The 23,612-nt window shown below is 49.1% G+C and overlaps 1 protein-coding gene across 3 annotated transcripts in view; it reads right to left on the bottom strand.

The window, feature by feature from the left end:
- cnc (NFE2 like bZIP transcription factor cap-n-collar) overlaps positions 1-23,612 on the bottom strand; it is a 181,657-nt gene that overhangs the window by 117,694 nt on the left and 40,351 nt on the right. For 2 of the 3 annotated variants that reach the window (XM_065448125.2, XM_065448126.2), the window contains exon 1: positions 9,473-10,422. The exons of the other annotated variant lie outside the window; for it this stretch is intronic. In XM_065448125.2, the coding sequence (XP_065304197.2) occupies positions 9,473-9,910 (438 nt within the window). In that variant the 5' untranslated portion in view covers positions 9,911-10,422. Of the gene's footprint in view, positions 1-9,472; positions 10,423-23,612 lie in introns of those variants that run through there. 3 annotated transcript variants of the gene reach the window in all.

Here is a 23,612-nt window from a genome sequence, read left to right as displayed (position 1 = left end):
GCACGGCCGATACCCTACGAGGCTCGGCCCGTGCCATCGGAGAGAGCACGGCTCCGCCCGCCGATGGCCTCTGCCCACGTTCGGCAGCGAAATCGACGAGCGCAAGGGACGCAGCCAAGGACGCCGCGACGGTCTTTGTTCCCGCGCCAGCCGCGCCCCGCCAAGCGCCTACGCGGGTGCACTCCGCGAAACGACGGCGGAATTTTGGCAGCGTCCTGCTGCAGGCCAACGATATCTCCCGCCGCCGAGCGAGTTCGCCCACGCGCGGGCGAACCACCTCCAAAAACTCGCGAGGCGCAGCTGCCGCCAGCGGTTGCTGACACAATGCAACCAGTACGGGCACTGCGAAGGCGAAAGCTGCTTTGGCAACACGAAAACAAACCAGTGCCTATAGTTTCTGCTTCTGCACGGATTTCGAAACATTTCGCAGGCGCGTTTTGCGTGTTCTTGCGCCCAGCATGGGTCACCAAGTGGGCCACGTATGAGGCTCGTTGAGGGACCTCATCCAGCTCGAAAATGAAACAGAGCCTCATCCCTGCCGCCTAATATTTGCAGGCCCACTCGTTCCCACAGAGAGCAAGAACTGCACGAGTGGGCGATACGCGGTGTCGCACGCGCTGAGCGATAACCACGCAGGCCCGGCTGCGGTTCCCGACAAGATAGCGCGCTAATCTCGGCCGCCAAGGGCGTGAGACGGCTGCGGACGGACCGCTCGATCCCTCGCCGGGGGGCATCCGTCTGGCGGGCGCTGCAGCAGATTTTTATCCGCAGCAAACAGACACGCCGCGAGGCGGAGATCTGCGCACGAAATAGAAAATGACGTCCCTAACGCACGCGTTGGAATGTAAGTGTAAGCGAAGCTTTCTTCAAGCGTTTCACCGTGTGCTATAAGACTAAATGCGACACGCACGAGTTACAACCGTCTTTACTGGCATCTCGCGCAACGCGTTATCCCATGCGATGACCTGCGCCGTTCGCAGGCTACTCCGAAATGCTAACTGCAGCTGTTGCGACCGCACAGTGCGAGACGTCGAAGCAGCGGTGTGTATGTCACGACGTTCGTCGAGAGACCAATGGCGAGACGTGCTCGCGGAAGGTTGCTACGCCCGTCTCACTCGTGCACCTGCAGCGCACGCATATGCTATGCTGCACGACGCATGTCACGTTCTGCTCAAAGACCAGGATTACGCAAAGCTATTGCAATCTGTTCGTAGCGCTCCGTGATGGGCCGAGGATTAGAGGGACAGCACTAAATAGGCTGAGCTGTGCACCAAAAGATGAATTTTTATTTTTTTATCCCAATGGGAGCATTGGTAAGCCAGAAAGACTAGAGACGGGTGGCGACGCCACCTTAACGTTTTCCGCACCAGTTCGTCGTAACGTCATAGATTTTGACGACATCTGTTCGGCCATATAGTTTACTATCGACAAATACGAAATCCACTGTAGCACTAGAGTCGAACAGCTAACACGACAAGTTTCAATAATTCTTTACAGGTCCACAGCATCTCAAATACGAAAAAAACAAGTCATTTGACATTCGTGACGTCAAACTGAAGTATACCGGCGCGAAATTCAAAAAAATAAAATGTTGGACTTTACTTTCTCTTCTAATAACCAACCTATTACTGTGAAATTAGCGACAATGGAGCCCTGTAAGAATACTTTATCATGTAAACTTATTCGGTTCTTTCTTTAGCTTTCCACTTTAACGACATCCCTGGGAGAGGCCAACAGTGGATGAAACATTAGTCAGGCACGTACCCAGCATGTTTTCTTTAACGGGGGGGGGGGGGTACTTTACTAGTACAAATGTGAATAACGTCCACCATTCGCCATAAAAACGCATAAACCCACAAAAGAGAAATAAAATTAACTGTATTTTACAGGTACGCCTGTGCGATACACCTATCCTTTACTTGGCAAACAAGGAACTACGTCAAATGAACTTGAGCAGGAAAGCGCAGGAAAAACACAGCCAAGAACAAGTAAATAAGCCAAAATGAAAAATAAAGATTACTTTAGTAGAACACAACTTTTAAAAGATACAGCAGTTGACAACCAACGCACACAAACCACGCGGAGTTGTGTTACTTCGCCAGCCAATCACAGAAGTAAACAAAATCGTCATGCTGCCTTTTCAATATGGCGCCGTACTTGATACCTCCGGAGCGTGTGCTGTTCTTGAAGAGTCTTTTCATCGGCGGAAGCAATGAGGTGTGCAACAGACATGGACAAAGTGTATAGAGTCTGAGGATTTCACTCTTCAAAAGTCTACGGTGCCGTTCATTTCACTACAGAACCCGTTTTACTCATGAAACTTCACTGCCAATTGAAGTGAAACTTGACAAATAGTTGCAGTAAAGCAAGCATGTTATTTCAGTTCAATAAAGAATTAGGATTTGGCCATTTTACTGTAATAGGCGAGGCAAAAGTTATAAAGTTACGCGCTAATAATTTTATTTTTGTGGTTACCGCCTTAATTGGGTAACAGGAAAAGTACGAATTATTGGCAGCCTCGCGGAGGGGGAAGGGGGAGGAACAGTGGCTGGAGGTTATGAGGGCGTGGGTGGGGCTTCACTGCAGACTTAATTTGTATCCGACTATCGTAGCGTTTATTTAATTAGCTCTGGAAGATTTATAGAGAAATATATATTTGCGGAACAATCAGAGTTCTTTTGGATCCCTCGTTTATGCTCTAGCAAGTGCCACAACCAACTCGTATTGTTATTTGGGAAGTTACGTCACGATGCGTGGCTGCCAGTCCCGTAAAACCGCCTAGGGCACAGGACGCTGCGATTCTAGACGTACTATGCTTACAGCGGAACGTTAAACACCTACATAAGCACAGCAGAGAAGTGGCTACGTTAGGCGGCTCGAATGTTAACTCTAGAAGCGCCATTCAGAACAGGGAACTGTTCTTCACTTCCTTTTTCTGGTCTACTTCCTTTTTAAATAAAAAGATGTTAATCCATAAGTATTTTCATAAACAACGGTTAAATTTCTTGGTTTTCGCTTTTCCTTCCTGTTTAGCTGTTGCCTTGGCTCTTTCCCTTAGCAGATGACCCCATTTCTCAACTCCTTGCGACTCTTGTTTCCAGTTGGCAATTTTGCACGAAAAGAGCTCTACAATTAGGGAAAACCAGACGAGTTAACGGGTGACAGTCATATTGCCAATGAGCTTAAGGGGTATTGCAGGGTTTGATGATGGGTGCTGTCTCGTATTATCTTATTTTCCATCTCATCTAAGCAATATCGCGGGTTTATGGTTCCGAGAATCTGTCAGCGTCGCGGCTAGCCGTCACTCGAGGAAATGATGAAGCAAAAGGAAAAGTTAAAGGGCCCCTGAAACGGTTCGGACAAATTTTGTAGGCGCGTAGGGTACAGCTTAAGTAGAACATTCGCACCACAATTTAAGTGAAGCGTTACGTATTAATGGAGCCGCAAGCGATTAGAAGTTACCCTCCTCCCTAGCTATGCTTTTCCTCCTCAACTCGCTCGCCGAGCGAGCGGCGCTAAGCTCCGCCTTCACTGGTTCAGCGTCACGATGCAACGTCACATCGTTCACTTCCGGTTGTTTAGGAGCACGCACCCTCCCGCGCGAGACCTCTCCGCTAGCCGCTTGGCCGTCGACCGAGAGCTATCGAAGCAGCCTGCGTTGCGAGCATTCTGTCGTAGCGCCGAACGTGTCCGGTACTCCGCTAAAAACAGGCAAGCTGGTCATTTCGGCAAATGACTGGAGGCATAAACTCATGCTGATGAAGGAACTTTAGCGTAGACGTACGTGAGCGGCCTGATCGGTCTACACGGTCCAGGCACTTGCTGGCGCAGCGCTTAACCAGTCAAACAAAGCGCTAATATTGCTCTAACCAAGTGTAAAGCATTTTAAACATTTATAAATCAACGTGTTGATGATTACACTCCTGCGAAAAATACACACCAGCAGCAAAGAATACACTTCGTTGCTGCTACTGTGTATGGTTGAACTCTGTGCCACCAGGTGGCTCCACCGTGCAGACCGTTCACATTTGCCCTTCTGCTCATCGAGATCGTGGCTCATCCCGGCACAGTCAAGCGGCCAGACCCTGTCCCCTTGCGCTTGCGTTTGCCCTAATACTGGACTCGCGGTTTGCAGGTCGCTAGGTTTGCAGTCCACAAGGCAACAAAGTCGAATCATAGTGCTCGCGAAAAGACTGAGACCGACTCTGACCGCGGAGCTCTCGTCAAAATGGAGTACGTTGTAACACAAGCAGACGACACTTGCTGTCTGCCGGAAGTGCTGAAGTGTACTAAAAAACTATTCTTGTGTATTCTCTTTAAGTTATTTTCTTTTTACAAAAACAAAGTAACGAACATTCCAACTATTACGAGCATCATTTGTTCCCCATAAAGTTAGAAAAATTATCGACCACGCGCCCTGGTCAGCCAATCAGATAGCTCGCCCATGTGACGTAATATGGGTTATTTGCATCATATGGGTAGGGGCGGCTTAAAATTCCGCCGAGCAGTGCGCTGCGATCGGCAGCGATGTGTATTTTTAAAACCTTATAATAAATTACACGCTTTACGCAGAGCACTTAGATGCATCAATTAATGATCAGAAGAACCTACTCTAACGACTCAGTACGTTTGTAGAAAATCGCCAAAATCGTTTCAGGGTCCCTTTAAACGCAATTGGCGTTTTCTCTGGCCGCAACTCGTTCCACGTGCATACAGACCACCTGACCATAAACCGAATTTCTTTCTTGGTCTCTGGATAAGTCTAAACAAAGAAGGTTGAACTAATGAAGCAACAGCGATGCGCGTGACCGTTGAAAAGACGGTGACAACTGAATTCATCTCGAGTAAATCTCGTGGGCACCGAATCGTTGAGGAAACTGGCCTTCACACCCCAGGAGATGCCGCCGATAACCACCGCTATCGAAAAGGAGTGAAAAATGCAGCAACATGTTGACTGCCGAATAGCTGTCAAGTTTCAACATTGATTTCGCGGCGCTTTAGGAATGTGTGTGAGAAGTGGTGATGTGGGCGGGGACGGGGGGGAGGTATGCGTCTTAATTTCGGTGGGGGGCCGTGCCCCCTCTTGGGTACGTTCCTGACATTTAGTACAACGTTAAACGAACCAATTTATGTGCGAAACGTCTAGTCGTTCGTCTTTTAGCCTTCTCTAGCTTTATGTAGTCGTTGTCTGCATTTTCACGCAACTCTGCCATAAACGAATCGAGCAGCGCTCGCCGCCAGCTGGCGGGTTTCCGAAACGTCTGCACGCTGAAACCCAGAATACGGGAAGAGCGAAGCAGTTCGCTTCCATCCGCCAACGCTGTACAGGTTCTGCACGAAATATGAAAAAAAAAAATGGAGTCGAATTGTTTTCCCCAATTTAGGCCATACTTCGAGGCCACCTATAGGTGACTTGACCCGAACCTTCGCTACTCAACAGTTAGCCGCATCTAATGCGTAGAACTTCGAGAATCTCTAGACGACATGCAGACGCAAGTGTGACAGCTGCAGACAAACAGCCCACGTATGGCTGCGCAGGTCGAGTTTCGTCGAGCGACGGCACATTACGCACCGAGGCCGCCCGCTACCCTGGGCTGACCAGACGGCGTCGACTTCTGGCCACGAGTTTTTGACACCGCCTTTTGCTTCGCGGATTCAGACCGCCGCGGTGGTGGCCTAAGGGCGTTCTGCTGCTGAGCTGGAGGTCGCGGGTGCGATTCCCGGCGGCCGCATTCGGACAAGGGCCGGGCGATTAATCGAATACTTAAATCGCGATTAATCGGTTCGGCTCACACGAGCAAAATCAGACAGGCCGGTTCCCAGTTTTGTTTGCGCTAGCTAAGCAAAGGGAGGACAGACTGAACGGCTAGAGCCGCCCGTGGGCCGCTGCATGCACGTCTGTAGCAGTCAGAGGAGAAAATATATATATATATATATATATATATATATATATATATATATATATATATATATATATATATATATATATATATATATATCCACTTTCTGCGACGCCTGCTTTTGCGTGGGCGTTCAAAAGAGGGCCGGCGACGAAGCTGGACTTACGATTGCGTCGGTTTAACATGCTCGATGTGTCCACTCATGCAATATGTATTGTTAGATATGGAGCTGGTTCCTGCAATTACTTCGAGTTCCCCAGACCACATCGGATTGCAGCACAGCTAATTGAGGAATGCAAAAGCAGGAAAGCGCATTCCAGAGAAGCGGCCGAGCAACAAGTTTACGTGCCAACAAGTTTGTGCGCCGCCGGGGTTAGCAGGTGGGCATCCGACAATGAAGCAGGTGCACGAGCGCCCCCCCCGCTCCTTCTCCAGCCTACAAGTGGATTGCCAGTCTGCGTGGCAAGACCGCAGAGAGCCCCGACAGGTGTGCCCCGCGACACGGGCGCCTACCATTGGCTGCAAGTGGCGTCATCGGAGTGGACTCTCCCATTGGTCAAACATGACGTGACTTGCAGTGCTCGAAGGGCTTATAAGAAGCCTTCCAGAGAGACCTGAGATGCTGGGACATGCCCTGATTCCCTGTTTCACCTCTCTCGAACTTCTCGCCGCGGGCCGCAGCGTCCGAGTTGCTGCTGGCCCGTAATGAGTGTACGCCTGTTACTTGACGCTCACGTCCCCTGTACATAATGTAGAATAAATCCCTCCCAAGTTGTGGTTTTCATCCCGAAGTCCCGTCCTCCAACCCCTACAGTATGCAATGTTGAAGGGAATTGTCAAATGTAGCGCACTTGTTTAAAGTTGTGATTTTAAGCTCACGTACGGAAATCCACATCACCAATTTACTGATCGATTAAAATGTTCCGATTAATTGGGTTAAATTTGCCAATCGACGGCCAGCCACAGAGGGAATGCGAACACGCTCGCGTGTCGTGCTACGGGCGCACAACCACAGGTGATCTAATCCGGGAATCCCCGACGACGGTGCCTCACAGCTCGCGTTTTGGCCTTTGGGACGACATAACTGCACAGCTTAATGTTTGCAAAATATACTGTCTCGAGACTTAACCGCTGAACAGTGGTGCGCGCTGCAGCATCACAACCGATGCACCGCGGTCTGCGCGGCAGAGACATCGCGGTGCGGGCGGTGGCACTTCACGCAGCGCGCGACAAACAAGTGCGCTGATTTCGACGCTGTCACGCGGGCAGGAAAAGTGCACCGCGCGTCAGGTGCGGCGGAAAGCAGCTGTTTCCTGCGCATTTTTTCGCGCTCGGCCCACGAGGCGCCGCTTTTCCTCTTAGGCCTAGCGCCGTCTCCTTTATCCCGCGCACGGGTTTTTCACACGAAAACTGCCAAGAGGAAGAAGCTCCAGTGAGCTGGACGAAACGCACTGAAGGAGCCCGAAAGCTATCTCCGCCTCATTCTTTTGCGGGAAGAGAGGGATTGGGGCATTGCAAGGGCGCGTCTCGACCGAGCAGAAAACTCTTTTAATGCGCGCACAGATTGACGACGTGTTCCTGCAGCGCGCTACTGGTCGTGCTCCTTGGCTACCACAGCGCCATGAACAGAGCCTCGTTTGCAAAGTTTGCAAATGTGATTCGCGTTTTGACGACTTCCGTCTGCAACTATTCAACTGCTATGCTCCACAGAACAAGGCGAAGGCGGCAAAAGCCGCACTGTGGTTAAGACCGACAAAAATGCAGTCGCGCGCACTGAAAGGACACGGTGAAACTACTCAAACGGCCCCAGTTATGTGGCAAGTCGGCTGCGCGGCATAGAATGGCCACACAGCCGTTCAAAGACGAAATCCGTGCGCACGAACAAACGAGGGTGCCCAGTGCTTTGTGCGACAGCGGTCGTCGGAAACTCGGTTCTTACTCTGCCCGGTTCGCGGAAAAAGAAGGGGAAAAAAAATACAGCACGCCAGCGAGTGAGGAGGCGCGTTGCCAATGCCACCGCGCCGGGTCGCACGCGCCCCCATCAACGCGAAAGCTGCAGAGAAACTCGGTCGCACGAGCCCTGCGACGTCGTGCGCAGCGGATTGCCCCTGGACGCGTCAGAGAAACATCGCACTTCCTCCGCGATTCGTTTTCCTTATCTTGCGTCAGCCGAACTCGTGAGGGCCGAGCACAAAGCTCGCCGCGGTGTTTTTGCTCGACGCGCGGTGTCGTCTTGTGACAAATGCGCGTGCGGCCCGCAACACGGATTTCGCAGCGATGACAGACGCCAAGCGCCTCAATGGACTGCGCCTCCATCTCTCGCTAACGGCGAGCGCACTTGTCCGCACACCACACCACATGGCTACAAGCACAATACACTTGCAAAACGAAAAAAAAAAATGACAGAGGGGGAGAGAGAAAATCAATTTTATTATTATTATTTTTTTACCATTTGCGGCCGCGAGGGTTGCATCACTCATCAAACCTGTTATGTGTATGACGAGTATGTGTATGACGAGTATGACGAGGCGGGACAAAGCAACACCCTCTAGCCTAGTCTAGAGGGTGTTGGACAAAGGCGCACACATGAAAGGCGGCTCGACTGGACAATCAATGGAGTGGGCGAATTCGCGATAACCTCTGTTGTGGCCCCTACCGGCGATTCAGAACAATACTCGTTGTTCATACACAAAGCATGTTTTACCCACTTAATTTTGACCTCTGCTTCTGCGTGTGTCTGTCAAATTACTTAAGAGTAAACCCTAGGGTGCATCCTTGCGATTTTCAAAGAATATTGCGCGAGCATTGACCGGACAGCCTGTTAGCGACTGTGTGGCGGCGAGGGGCACTCTTGAAAATCAACAGCGCAGCAGAATACATTCCAACTCCTGCATATACGGTCGCCGATCCCGCCGCCCCTCACCGCTACAGTATTTTACGGCAATAGACGCAACTCTTCACACATAAATAACTGCACGTTAAACTGCACGGCGAAAGGCTGCCAAGGATGTCCTGAAATGTTGTCATCACCTGTGCATCAAAAGTGCACACAGCTCTTCATGACGCCATCTGCAAATCAAGAGGTGTTCTTCACCTGATGCATGCAGCGTAATTTTGGGTCAAGCGAGCGTAATTTGAAACAATGACGCGTTGCTGCGAGTCGAGCTGCACGTCAGTTTTCCTCGGCACGTGACAAGAGCGACCGGGTGTGGGAAAGCGCGGCTGCCCCAGCACCAAGCGTCACTGTTACTACGGGCCATATTACAGAGGAAAACAAATACGCAGGGCTGTGGGGGAGAGTGCGGTCTTCAAGGCTTACCTCCCTCTCATCGCTCGTAGGAGGAAGCGCATCGCACCTGAAGAGGCCGTTCCCTTGGGCGCGACCGCGACGGGCAAACTCGTTTTTTCGTTTTAATTTTTTTTTTCTGTACGTGTTTTCGATTGAGCACTTGCGTTAACTGAGCAAGTCATGACGGTGTTTATTTCGAGGGTAATATAAACACGAGAGCTGAAAACCTACGCGTCGTTGCACAAGCACGACAATGGGAACGTGTCTCCCACGCATTATTTACCTCTTGGGTCAGGTTACTGCTCGCGCCGGATGCCTCGCTCGGAGAATCGGCACGCTGCTCGTTCTCAGACGCGGCGGCAGCCACTTCGTTCGAAATCCTCGTTGGCGGCGGGCCCGGGTCCTCGGCCAGGTAGGCGAACACCCGCGTTCGAACACGCCGTAGCAGCGACGGAATTCCCAGTTCGTGCAGCTCGGCGAACACGGGGTTCGCGTCGAAGGCATCGATGCTCTTGGGGTGAACGAAGAGCGGAGGTGTAAGGCTTTGAGTGTGCGTGAATGCCGACTGGACCCCGACACGCACGCTGCGGACGAGGTCGGACCGCCGGTTCACGCGGACAGGGTTCGAGTCCGGGTTGGAACCGAGCTGCAGGAGGCTCACCGCGAGCAGCAGTTGCAGAATAGTGGACCGCACTCCGCTGCACTTTTTGAAGTTCATCATGACGATTGCTGACACTTCACGCACTCAAGAATCACACCGATGATGCGTCGCGAGCGCGTCCAGAGGCGGATCTCAGCCGACGCTGTTTACGTGGGACGCCGGTCAGAATCTTATCACAGACGACAGCACAAACCAAGCGCGGTTAGGTATCAGGCTGGACGATCGTCGTAACTCGATGCAGCGCCTCGCAGCCGCCAGACTTCAGTGTAGACGTTAGGAGCCCGTAGGCACACAAACGGGGCCGCAGTTCGGCATGCTGCGCCCACCTTCATCGCCGCCTCTTTTGCTTCCACCGAGGTATCAGGCAACGCCTCGGACGCATAGCGGCAGCTTCTCGGTCAGGAATCGCACACCACAGTAGTCTCACAGTGCAGAAATCCCGGTCCCGTAACAACGCGTGTCGTTCGAAGTGTAAAAAACGCCGGCCGCGCCGTCCACAAAGAAGCTTGGATAAACGAACCGAGCGGACAATGAGCAATCGGCATCGGGTTTGCACAGCGCACGCTGGAGCCGCCAGTGTCGCCTCTTGCTCAAACTTCCCGTACGTCACGTCCGAGGTGAAAGCCTCCTCGAAACGTGACGTCATGACCTCACGCGGCCGGCGCGCGCGTCCTTGCGGCTCCAGCTTTGCTTTTTGTTTCTCGACGCTCTTTCGCTGTTTTGCCGCTGGCTGCTGAGCGTTTCGCAACGCTCGCCGTCTTGCATTTAAAGGGATCATAAATACCCAGGACGATCTTTTCGAGTCTACATTTAGAAGCTTGTTGCTATGTTTGATAGAGGGGGCTTTTTCGACATTTCTGCACGCTGCCAGCTTCTTACCCTAGTTTTGTTATCCTTGAGATCGTATTTATCGCCAGAAATTGTTTGTGTTGGTGATTGGGCACAGGGAAGCAGCAAGGCGACCCTGCAACCTTGTAGCAGAGTGCATAAAACGTCCACCAAGCGTAACCACATCTGTCACCAATAGTAAAGCACGTAATCAAGTTTACTTCTTGATGGGGTTACGACAAAGATAAGCTTTCAACGCTTTGATAAACTGATCACCTTAAATTTTCCGTCTTGCGCTACGTCAAAATACACGTTGAGCTCTTGTGACAGGCACACGACTCTCATGTGGGAAAGAAATACATTCTCCTTCTTCCTTTGTAACGCGATGAGTTTATTCGTCGTCGCCAAGGTCACGAAAATACAAAAGAACGTGACTATAACCTTATAATGCTGCAGCCAATTACGCGCACCCATTGCCGTGACGTCACGGCAGAGGCAAACGTCATTCAATGGGCTTCTCTCGGCGCGGCGGCAACAGACAGCTCTGTGTGGTTGGTGGACAGAGCTCGTATTGAATTGCGTGTAATGACCATAACTAAGTATGTAATTTTCTGTCATACTGAGCTGCGCAGATGGGGAAAATAAAGATTCCTGTGTCCGCGGGTAGTTCATTCGTATTGCCGCTTTTCTTCCGAGAAATAAACTGCAGTAATGTATGCGACTTACTCGTGTCTCTTTCCTTTTTCTTTTTTAGAAGCAACTTGTTCATAATAACGCGTACGCAGCTCCACATAGTGATGTGTTGCACAATGACCTCAGTATTGTGATCATTCATTTGAACTTCCCTGCTACTAAACTACTATCTTGCATATGACCGCTGATATTTGTGTAGATCGTCAACTACAGCACCTTGTTGCTTATTTAAAAATATATATTGCTGGGGTACGTGGAAAGTAGAAACAGGCATATCAATTGTGTTAAAAATTAATTAAATGCTGCGATATTACGTGCCAGAACGACGATATGATTAGCAGAGAGTCCGGGTTAATTTTGACCACTTGGGGTTCTTTAACGTGCGCCCAATGCACAGCACACGTTCTTTTTTTTTTTTTGTATTTCGCCCCCATGGAAATGCGTCGGGATTTGATACCGCGCACTCGGGCTCATTTATACCATCTTGGGCGCGCATGGCTGCGACGTCAAATTTCCCAACGAGCAAGAACATCTTTTTTTTTTAAAGCATAAATTGGCACCTGCAGCATTCGCAAGAGCACAAGTGTTCGTATGACATTCTGTATGCGTTGACTGCGTTAATTCGTTAACACCTCGTGACCTTTATATACCGTTCCCGTTGGCTACTTCGCTCCTCCGCTCAGCACCATGTCGTTGGTTTTATCCCCAGCCGCGGTGGCAGCATCCTGGCGAAGACGGAATGAAAAAATAAATAAAAAGAAAGATAATACTAAAAATAATAATAAACAACTACACGGATCGTACGCACTTAAGGAATTGATGTAAGCGAAGCTTTCTGTGCTGTTCGCGTTCATTGACCATATTTGGCGGTCATGTTGACGGCCTGCAGAAGTCGTAATGCGATGTTAAATGTTACCGTGCATGCGCCGCTAATTGTGTGTGCATGCGTAGTACGCATAGCACACAGCGAGACGTGTTTGCTCGAGGCACTGTCGTGCGCAACTGCTCGTAGCCTGCGAGAAAGTCAGCACTGTCACTCCCTCACACGGGCGTGTTGCCGTCTTGATGCTGCGGTGCTTCAGTGCGGCTTTGCGTCAGCACGCCCTGTGTCAGTAGTGCATGAACAAACTTGCATGGTGTTTATTTTTCAGAAAGAGCAGGAACGTGCAACATAATACCTTGGATACAAAAATGTTGCAGTTTGTCCGCAACTGCTGCCATGTCTAGCAGTAGCGTTTCTTCTATTGAAGAGACCACAAACGAAGCATGCTTTCTCAAGTCACCTTTTCTTTCTCCCGCGATCCTCCCGTGTATGAAAGCTGCCACGAGCCAAAAGTTCGCCGTGTACGCATTCTTTGCCTCCTCTTTCTAGCACTCTATCTCGCCTCTGAGTACAAAGGTAAGCGCTGCAGCTTCTGCAACGCTTTTGCCTGGGGCTCACGCGCAATCACAGCCGTCCAGAGGCCATTGTGTCGATGGCCAGCGAGTTCCAGATGGCACTGTGACAACGATAGAGAGCCGCAATAGACATTAGTAAGAGGCGACTGGAGGATTGGTGGAAGAAAAGTAGGGAAACGACAAAAGACGGTGACGTACAAAAGCACAGTTCGCAATAGGGGATCAGAAAATTTGGGCGTGGTAGTTCACAGTGTTTTTTTGTCTTTTTTTATTGTTTAGCATAGGTAGGATATTAGACAGTATAGTAGCAAGAGCTTGGTGGCGCAGTCCACCACCCCGCTCCAAAGGGGACGCTCATAACATCCATCTAGAGCTCCAGAAAGCATTGCCGCGGCGCCTCCGTAGTTTTCGCTGGAGAGGGCTCACAACAGACGCCTCTCCCGCGTCTCTACCGTGTAGTGCGCGTTCTCGACAGCCCCAGACGCGGGGCGTGTAAAGACAGCAGCAGCAGTGGAAAAGTTGAGGGAGGAGGCAAAGAGAAACCTTCCCCTTAGAAAAAAAAAAAAAAGAAGGGTAGGTATTGCTCGAAGGGCGAAGCATGTGAACGCGAGAGCAAGTTGCGCTGAAGCTGCTCGTGTTCCAAGAATACGCGGGGGCGACATGTTGGCTCGGCACAGCATGCGCGGCAACTTGTGCTGCGCAGGAGAAACGAGGCGCGCTGCAGATGCCGGGAGACGAGAGAATGAAAGCCGGCGGCCACTGTAGCTGCAAATGAGTCCGTTCCGCTCGCACCACTGCAGTGTGCACCACGGCCACGGGTGTAGTGAGGGATATTGTTGTTTTTCGGGGAGGACACACTTGACCGGGTACGATGAGAGAGAGAAGGGGGGGGGGGGGGGCACGTTCCCGGTGTGCCACCCCCTGGCTATACGGCACTGGTGGCGCTACTGTTGGTGCGCACGATGCTCATGCGAGCAGCCAGGGTGGCTCTGCTGCAGGGGTGCGTCCACTTCGGTGCAGTCAGACGCACTGCGCGTCTCTGCACGTAACTTTCTGTAGCCACGAAGGGAAATATGTGAAACAGACCAGCGCTTTATACCACACCGGCTTTATACGAAGGGAAAGCCACGCATGCAAAGCGCGCTCACGTGAAGGCGCTGCCGAGAAGAGTCCCGCGTTTTAATTCACGTGCGATTGGATTGGGGAAGAGAAAACATAAACACCCCATTAGAAACAGTTGAATAAGACAGCACACTACTGAGCGTAAACGTTAACTTATTTCGCGGCTTTTCGCTTCCGCGTCTGGGGATACGCGAAACCGTCGCACGTGGAAGCTGCGTCAATTCAGCGTCTGTTCCGAGCAACCAGAGGCTCAAACGCTGCCGGACTACTTGGCGCGGCAGCACACGTGCAGCAGGCACGCGCTTCCGCCGTCGATGCCGGGCCAACACGACGGCGGCGCGCGAACGTACCTCGAGTGTTCGTGCAATTGCTACTGCAATAAAACACTCGCGTCTTTCAAACTCCAGAGGACAGGTTAATCCGGAGCCCTTAACTACGCTGTCTCCCGTATAGTGTTGCCTTGGGATCCTATTTATTTATTTGTTTTACCAGGCACATAAGCAATACATTAAAAACGGATAAGTTCATTGGCATCAGTTCTCCCAGTTTGTTCCTTTGTTCTTATTCTTTAGATGCAGGAACGTGGGAAGGTAGGCTATGTCTGAGCTGGCAATCCATTGAACCGTTCCATCCTGTCATACGGTTCGTGAAAAGAAATACTTTAAAATGTTAGTTCTTGCACCGAGTGGAGTTTACGGCAGGTGACAAGACTTGTGGACAACTTACTCATTTTTTTTTTTTGCTTTCTAGCGGGAAGAGAAACTCGGATTCCTAAGCGTTGCGCCACTCTTGCGAAGCTTGAACCGCACTCATGGGTTGCGCGCGTTGCATAATCGTGGGACGACTCGGGAAACTACTGCGACAAACAACGGCGGCAGCGACACTAAACAAAAACAATGTGGGACCAAATGTTCGAGCGCACATGCGCGGACTGAACACCCGAGCATAAAGGGCAACTACGGCGATTTTCTCCATGTCCGCTGACGCCAATAAAATGCCGAGCATATGCCATTGCCACCTGTCCAGTCCCCTCAGCTACACACTCTAGCACCGATCTCGCAACATGAATGTTCGTCTGAATGGACCGTCCCCTGATGCCACATGTTTGATGATCACCGACCACAGATGTTACTACAACTTGCAAACGGTTAGCTAATACCTTAGCAAAAATCTTATAATCCACATTGCATAAGGAGATAGGACGATATCCGTCAACTTTTTGCAATTTCTGTTCATCATCGGTTTTGGCTATAAGGACGGTGTGTCCTTCGTACATTGTGGCGGTTAGGTACCCTACTTCCAAGGCCTCTCGGTACACCTGAAGTAATAATGGCAATAAGAGGGAACGAAAACACTGATAAAATTCGGCAGTAAGGCCATCCGAGCCGGGCGTTTTGCCCTTCGCTAACGAATCGATGCATGAAGTTACCTCATTGATATCAATGTTTTCGTTTGTATAATCGTACTCATCCTCATTTAACTGGGGCAGCAACGATACAATTTTTTTGGCAGCATCTGTATCCAATGGCAGATGGTCTCGGAATAGTTTTTGGTAATGTTCAAAAAATGCTTTAGTTATTAGAGTAGGCTCGTTAACAATGATTCCACCATACTCTATTTCTAGTGTTTGTTTAGACAGCGCGTGTTGGCGCTCATCACTAAGGGCCCTACTGCAAGGCTGCTCTTCCAGGAAACGCTGCTCTCGCGCCCGCACTAGTGCACCTCTGTATTTTTCTGCGTTCAAAGTTTGTAACTGTGCCTTGACCTTATGAATATCCTCAATATATTGACCCGGATGTATGCATTCAAGCTCATGCAACTCACTCAAAAGTCTATACAATGCTTTGTAATTATTCTTTTTTTCAAAGGCTAATATTGATGATTCTTCGATAGCTATCATTTTAGCTTCCTGTTTGAATAATTCCCACAAAGCAAAGAGTGGCAAGTCTTTGCGGCAAGACACATGAGCTATAAGCTCAGTAATACGATTTAAGAAACGCTCGCGCGAAAGTAACTGGTTATTAAATTTCCACAGCTCCCAGCACATACGCCGACTTTGGTGCCGACGGCTGCCAAAAGATGCTGAGACTAGGCAATGGTCACTAAAGAATATAGGATGCACAGTGTAACCATGAATAAGAGGTAGCGCGCTAAGTGAAACGTAAATTCGGTCAAGCCTTGCATGCGAGGTACACTGGAAGTGCGTATATCGACATCCCGCCTTTTCATTTTCCCCAATGTCCACAAGCTGATAATCACATATCAGGCGTTGCAACGCATCACTACTGGGATCATGTCTCAGCTTCAGTGACGTACGATCTTGCGCGTTACATACACAATTAAAGTCACCAAAGAGGACCAATGCACGATCAGTACAGAAATGATTTTCTAGAGATAAGAAGAAACACTCGCGTTCACGTAACTTGTTCGGGGCATAAACACACACAAATCTAAAGCTCGTGCCACTGATATCAATATCGCAGCAGATTAGGCGCCCTTCCCTATCTGTAAACAATCACCACACCTATCACCACACCGCTTGCTTGACAAGACGGGATATTTAGACAAGGTTAAGCACGCGAACGCAAGTGCAGCATCATAGAAGTGATCACGTATTTTGTGCAAGCTATGCAGTGAGAGTCTAACGTTGAGTGTACTTGCAACCATAAGCGACTGCGAAAAGACATCAGCCCGAGTATTTTTAGGGTGATTTAAACTGAGGCACTACGCCATGTATACGTGTAGCGAGCTCAAACTGGGCACCGAAGACGACAGAGAAGGGCAACTTCGCTGTCGCTTAGCGTGTGCCGTTTGAGCTACACATCGCTTCAGTTCGCAACCTCCTTGGAACGGAAGGAACTTAGGTACTGTTGACCAAGAAAATCTAGTCGTCTATCAATGACTTGCGCGTTTAATGTGTATCGCTCACTTATGGGGTGCGCACGAAGGGCATGCCTCTTCACATTCCAGTTTTAAGTTTCACGTAATTTTCTCACGAAGAGGCAAGGTGCTGCTTTGCATGTAGTTCAATAGACAATGCATGAACTTCGAACCATTCACGATTTATAGACAATACCGTTTTCGCCGCATCGCTCCATGGCACGGACGAAAACAGCGAAGTGCCTGGGGAGTAACTGTTGCCGTTCGTCCTCCCATTGCTCTCTTTCCGAGCAGGGACTAAACACTTACTCTCCGAAATTTGCACATGGCACGCACATTCATGCAGTTAGTCCTTTGAGGGACGAAAGCGCCCTTTTTAGGACTAACCGCGCAGTTACTCCCGTTTTCCCCGGGATTTTTCTTAGAGTGTATGCTCTCTTTTGTACTCCGATTGTCTATGCCAAACGATATGACTGCAAGTCGTATAGCTTTCCTGAAAATGAATCTTAAAGATTGGTTGCGTGTTCCCGACTCACGCGCAGGAATGTATGGCATTTCAGATTGCGTTTGTGACTGCCGAGGTTACATCGCCACCTCGCCCAGATGTGACGAAGCTGGCTGCTTCTTCTACGAGGCGACGGGCGACAATCGTCGTTTTGACAGGCGTGGTAAGCGGTGCTTCTTGCCGCAACACGATGCGTTGAATTCGGGGCTCGGCAACGTTACTCGACTAGGTTCAGTTTTCAAACTCATTCGCACTCATTTCAAAGGCGTGAGTGCGAGTGTGTGAGTGCCAGTGAGTCTGAGCGTAGGCGAGTGCGAGCGAGTGTGAGTGGAGGTGAGTGTGAACGTGACTGAGTACTATGAGTGTCAGTGGATGCGAGTGTGAACGTGATTGAGTACTAGTGAGTGTGAGGAGGAGTGTGAACGTGAGTTAGTGCTCGTGAGTTGAGGTGACTCTGAATATGAGTGTGAATGACGGTACGAATGTGAGTAAGTGCTCGTGAGATTAGTAGATGTGAGTACGAAGGTGAGACAGTGAGCGTGAGTAGACGTGAGTATTAACGTAGGTGAGTATATCACAGCTGGCACAACAGTCGAAGACCTTTACAGTTTCATTTAAGAATGCAACGCGATAGCGCAAACGTGCTACGTTCGCATCGGAATTCATAGGAGGCTGTTATTGGCGGGACCCTATCGAAGAGGAAGTGGACGCAGCATCGAAGGCACGTGCATATGCCGCGTCCGAACTTCTTCATATAAAACCCCGTTTAAGAGCGTACGCACCATGGACCGAGAGTGACTGAATTCACCAAAAAAAAAAAAAGACTGGCTGGATGGGTTAACGTGCTGGTCTGGCAACCCATAGTTCCTGGGGTCGAATCCCCGGCCCGCAGTATTATTTTCAGGTTATCGTCTGTTTATTTATTGCCTTTATCGGTAATTTTCGTTCACGGCCAACAGACGACGACAACGCCGACACCGGATTTTCTGTGACCCCACCAGAAACACAAACACATAGCCATCTTCACGACTCAGGCTGACGAGCACGTCGCTGGAACTGGACTAAGTACTTTTCAAGTGATCGTAGGCATAGCAAGAGAGGGCACTAGCTGCGGGGGGGTGAGGTATTTTAATTTTTTTCCTTTATGGTGTATGCCTTACGCGTGATTCAGCGAACTTCTCAGATAATAATTCCCGGGGTCTTACTTTCCAAAACTACGATATGATTAAGAGGCACACCGCAGTGGCGGACTCCGGTTTAACTTTGAACACCTGGGGTTCTGGCATTCCGCCCCCATCGAAATGTGGCGGCCGGGGATCGAACCCGTGTCCTCGAACTTAGCAGTGCCACTTTTCAAATATAATGACGCTTGGCAGAACCACAAGAGTAGTCTCAAACGATAGCACAAACACAAAAACCAACGGATTCTATTGTGCTCAGTTCAACGTGCCTACTGGCGTAAATTCTAGGACTACAAGTATTTTGGGCTGTTCACCATGTTTGTGATACTTCCGCCCAAAACTGGTTTGGTAGCAAGGTGAAATAAGATCAGAAAAATGTTCGAATTAACCAGTTTCTTCAGGACTGAAAAAAAAAGAACTAAGCGTAGATGCATATCTCCTCATCCCAAACGAATTGCGGGCTTCCACTCGTCACTCGACACTCGTCCTCGCAGTTTCGGCGCTGAGGCGTGGAGCAGCTTCCATAGAGTTACGCGAGTTGAGACATTAAATAATAAGTTCTGCTGCTTGCGCATGTGTTTTTCTCGTATTTCATACTGTGCAATACTTGACACCAATGAGAGACCGCTGTTAACCTGCCCGAAGCAAGTGATTTTAGTGCATTTCGGCAAAATATCTGCGTTTCTTTGTTTCTTTTTTCTTTGGCGCGTTACGTTGACTGTCTGCTGCTAGTCGGAAGGGATTTGAAGCCAGGTCACTTTCTCCAGCTCTGCAAAACTTGCACGTACCACATGCTGCAGTTTATACAGCTGTTTCGTGTTCTCGGCATTTATTGTGCGAATAGCTCTTCCACTGAATCCTCGTTGTTAGGCGGGTCAAGGGTGGAAAAATATTTCCTTTCCCTGCAGCGATAAGAGCGCGGATTGAATGCACTCAAGCAGGCGAACGGAAGTCGCGTAGTGTTTATTTATTCTTTTAGGAATACTGCCGGTGTGACAAGAGATCGTTGCAGGGAGGGCATAGATATAAATACAGAAGAAGCCCAATAAAGTAATTTATACAATGGAAAACACTAAAACACTAGCAGAATGAATACATGAAATGATTAGCAGCAGTACGCTTGGCATGAGTAAAAAATAGAAATCACGAAATATACAATGACACGATGCGCGATGATGCGATCAGATTATTAAACCAACATCCCGATACGGGCTTTTCACAAGAATTGTACACAGAAACTGTTCAGCATAGACATTAATTTCCACCATAGCTAACGTTACGCTTCGCTTGTGTGGCAACTGTTAGCGCAACCGCAAAGCGCAGTGACATTCAAAATCAGGCATGGGAAGATCTTTGCAGATGGCGCCAAAGCGTCGGGAAAAGGCTCCTCGGCTTTGCGCCGACGAGTCGCCGAGACACGACCGTTGGAAGTCATGCGAGCCGTGTGTGTAGAGACAAATGGTTCTTGAGGGGAAAAGGAAAGGTCGACGCTACAGCCCTTGCGGGAGCACGGCTCAGCGCCAACAGGGGCGGGGGGGGGGGGGGAGATAGTGGGAGCAAAGGAGATAGGGGAGTAGGGGGTTAAAGTGTTGTCGCCATGGCAGCGGCTGAGCAGACCGGCAGGAAGGGCCTGGTGGGTCTGGCAGGGATGGTAATCTGGTGAAAGGCCAGGGGCCGGTTATCCAGCAGGAGCCAGATGGTTGGGGCAGGTCAAGTAGCCTGGAGTGGCTTGGATAGCCGTGAGGCTATCCCTCTTTGCAGAAAATCCTAGAGTCTCACCCAGAGCCCCGGTGAGTCGAGGTACTCGACGGCACTTAGGAGGGCTGGTAGCTCGTTGCGACCAGGGAAGAGGATGTCTTCCCTGGTCGGCGCCTACTTTTCCTTCGGACGCACCCCTTCTCCCCGTCTGCCGACGCGACAAGATGGCGGCGGGTGCTTGAAGGTGCGCGCATGAGACGGTTATGCCCATTTATGGCCCGTTCTTGCACCTGCGTTCCTGTTGGGAACAAACTGGAATAGGGTGACCTAAAATTTTGGCAGGGTGAACCTTTTCCGGCGAACTACCACGCCGCCGCGCTGCTTTGCCGCACCCGCGGGCTTTCTCCGCCGTGGAAGCTGCGCCAAAGCGGCGGGCGTCTGCTATGCGCTTGATGTTTGGTCGCTATTAGCCAACATTGAGATGATTAAGCTCCTACAATACGCTACGTAACTGCAAACTGCAGGGACTCGCCATACAGAGAACGCGTTTGTGTGCTGTAAATACGGGGATTTTGTATATTTCCTTCTATACTTGCAGGTTTGTCACCGCAATGGTCCGTACTTACGGGGCTGTTTCTGGCATACATTCAGCGCACACTTCATTGTGAGGGGAGGTATTTAGTTAAAGACAAATAAATTATGGGGTTTTACGTGCCAAAACCACTTTCTCATTATGAGGTACGCCGTAGTGGGGGACTCCGGAAATTTGGACTACCTGGGGTTCTTTAACGTGCACCTAAATCTAAGTACACGGGTGCTTTCACATTTCGCCCCATCGAAATGCGGCTGCCGAGGTCGAGATTCGATCCCGCGACCTCGGCTCAGCAGCCCAACACCATAGCCACTGAGCAACCACGGCGGGTTGGTATTTAGTAAAGCGTGGCATGACGAACGTAAACGTGCTGTAAAATAGAATGAGCACGAGGTGACGCGAGGAGAACGAAGCAGATGTAAACGACTTGCTCACGCTTTGCGCCTTTCATTTACTTTCTTTCATTTCATGCGTTGGATTTGCACTACAAGGCCACCTCCCGTGCTCTGCTGTTTCCTTTTTAACACGAAAGAAAATTTAGCAATTTATTCTGTATGCTCGCCGGTTCGTACATCGCAACTATATTTGCTGATCAATTAATACGTAGTTTAATTACATAATGAGAAGAGACAACTTATAAGGACGTAAACTTTTCACGTTTTACTGCCATTGAAGGAAAGAGCAGTACTGATTAAATTTAATGTTAATAGAAATATTTGCACTGCATCAAGGGTGGTAATTTAATGCAAACACACATAACATCGTAATGCACAATAAATGTTTGCTAGTTTACGTAACAATCCTACTTTAGGTAATAAAGTACGCTTATCCCACTGGCGGGCATTTGCATGTGATAGCATGAGACAAGTTACATGCTGATTTATGAGAAGACTCACGGATTATATAATAAGGCTGTTGTAACAGTTAAACTTTCACGTAATAAATGCGTAAACGGCTGGGCCAGTAATAATCATACATTCATTTCAATCTAGAGAAAAAAATGTGTATAAAGGGAAAATTTCCTAAAAGGAGGGGGGACCGGACAAATGCAGATGATGCACATGTAAGATTCAATGCTTCTGGTGGGTTGACCGGTTGTCTTCGCGTTATATCACCTCCAGACCTCGCTCCTGTATCTGTTCTCATTGACATATCATACGTAAAGTAAAGCCTGTGCACCTTTTTAGTCATACGGCGTAATTTTAGTAATGTCGTCCCCACATACATCATCACTTCCAGTCTCCTAACCTTTCTCGTTTCTCATATTGAGCTATGGTGAGCCTAATATTGAGCTATGGTGAGCCTAAATATCCCTAAGTGCTCCCAAATGACCGTAACAAAAAAGAAGAGTCCACTATCGCATGCATACAAAATTAACGACGTTGGCGTTACTCTTGTTGATACATTTAAATATCTGGGCATTGAAATATCTCGCGATTTAAGATGGAGTGCGCACATTAAAAAGATAGTTTCGACAGCCTCAAAAAGACTATGGTTACTGCGGCAACGTCTGAAGCACTGTACAAGCAAGACGAAACTAGTTGGTTATACTTCACTGGTGCGTCCTCTACTTGAATATGGTGATGTCGTTTGGGACCCGCACACTAAAACTGATACAGATAAGCTGGAAAAAGTACAAAAAAAAGCACTCAGGTTTATTTTTAATGCCTACGGAAGACAAGTATCGCTATCTGATCTCCGTTCAAGGTCTGGCCTTCCAACACTGGAGGAACGTCGTAAGCTACACCGTCTGAAGATGCTTTACACGATAGTGAACGGCCAAACTAAAATGAATTTTGACGAATACTTACAGTTTAACACGTGTAGAAGTACCCGCGGAAAGCACGAACTTACCCTTATTGTACCCCAGGCTAGAACTATCGCTTATCAATTTTCATTTTTTCCTAGAACGATAAGAGAATGGAACAGGCTTCCACAAGAGGTAACGAACAAACGTACTGTTGACTCTTTCTTAACGGCTATTTCTCAGTTGTGAGCTAAGCACGCAATTCCTTTCGTACCGAATTTTTATTCAACTCATGTCATTAGTTTCAGAGATATTGTTCTGCGCAGTAGCGTACAAGTATGATCTGTGAAGCACTGTGTGTGAGCTTGCTGTGTTCGAATTTTATTTTGACATTTTTTGCTTGTACAGTATCCCTTTGTATTTTCTATGTACCACTCCTGCTTTGGCTGCTAAAAAGCAGCTGGCAGTATTTTCAAATAAATAAATAAATAAATCATACGGCGTAATGTCGTCCTCACGTTGCATCACCGCTCCCGATGTTTCTTTACTTTCTTCTCTTCGCGCATTCCGCAGTTACGCGCCTCCGCCGCAATGCTGGTCATTGGATCAATTCAGAGCCAATGATGATTTCAAGATGATGCAGGTGGTGCAAAGCCACAAGATGGAGCTTGATCGAAAGGCGGATAGAAGAAGGCAACCAGTCCGGTGCAGAAACGGATAACACCGAACGAGTGTCTCAAAAAAGTGATGAAAGGTTCATTTTTTACATTTGCGGCTATGTGACTAGGAAGCTTGTTCTGATAACAAAGTGTGAACACTCTCGTGATATTGTGCTAACCAAGAAAGAATATGTTAGCCAGCTGAGCGCAGCTGATTACACACGTCTAGCTGCAGGTCAAGGGGGCTTGCTGTATACCCATCTGGCCATCTCGATTTATCAGAGATCTTTATGACCTTTTCACAAGGTGTTTCAGTACTCGGGAGCTTCATCGTGAAAGCGTGATGCATGGACGTTATTGAACTCATCAGGAAAAAGCGGGAAGCTGAGTTCCGGTGCCCCATTCGCAGCGCTTCCTTGCCGCTGAAGTTATTGCTTTCCACGTATAACTACTCGTCTC

Source organism: Dermacentor albipictus, chromosome 4 (assembly GCF_038994185.2).
Source record: "Dermacentor albipictus isolate Rhodes 1998 colony chromosome 4, USDA_Dalb.pri_finalv2, whole genome shotgun sequence".
Lineage (NCBI taxonomy): Eukaryota > Metazoa > Arthropoda > Arachnida > Ixodida > Ixodidae > Dermacentor > Dermacentor albipictus.
The sequence above is the reverse complement of the archived record's forward strand: the minus strand, read 5'-3'. Positions and strand labels throughout refer to the sequence as shown.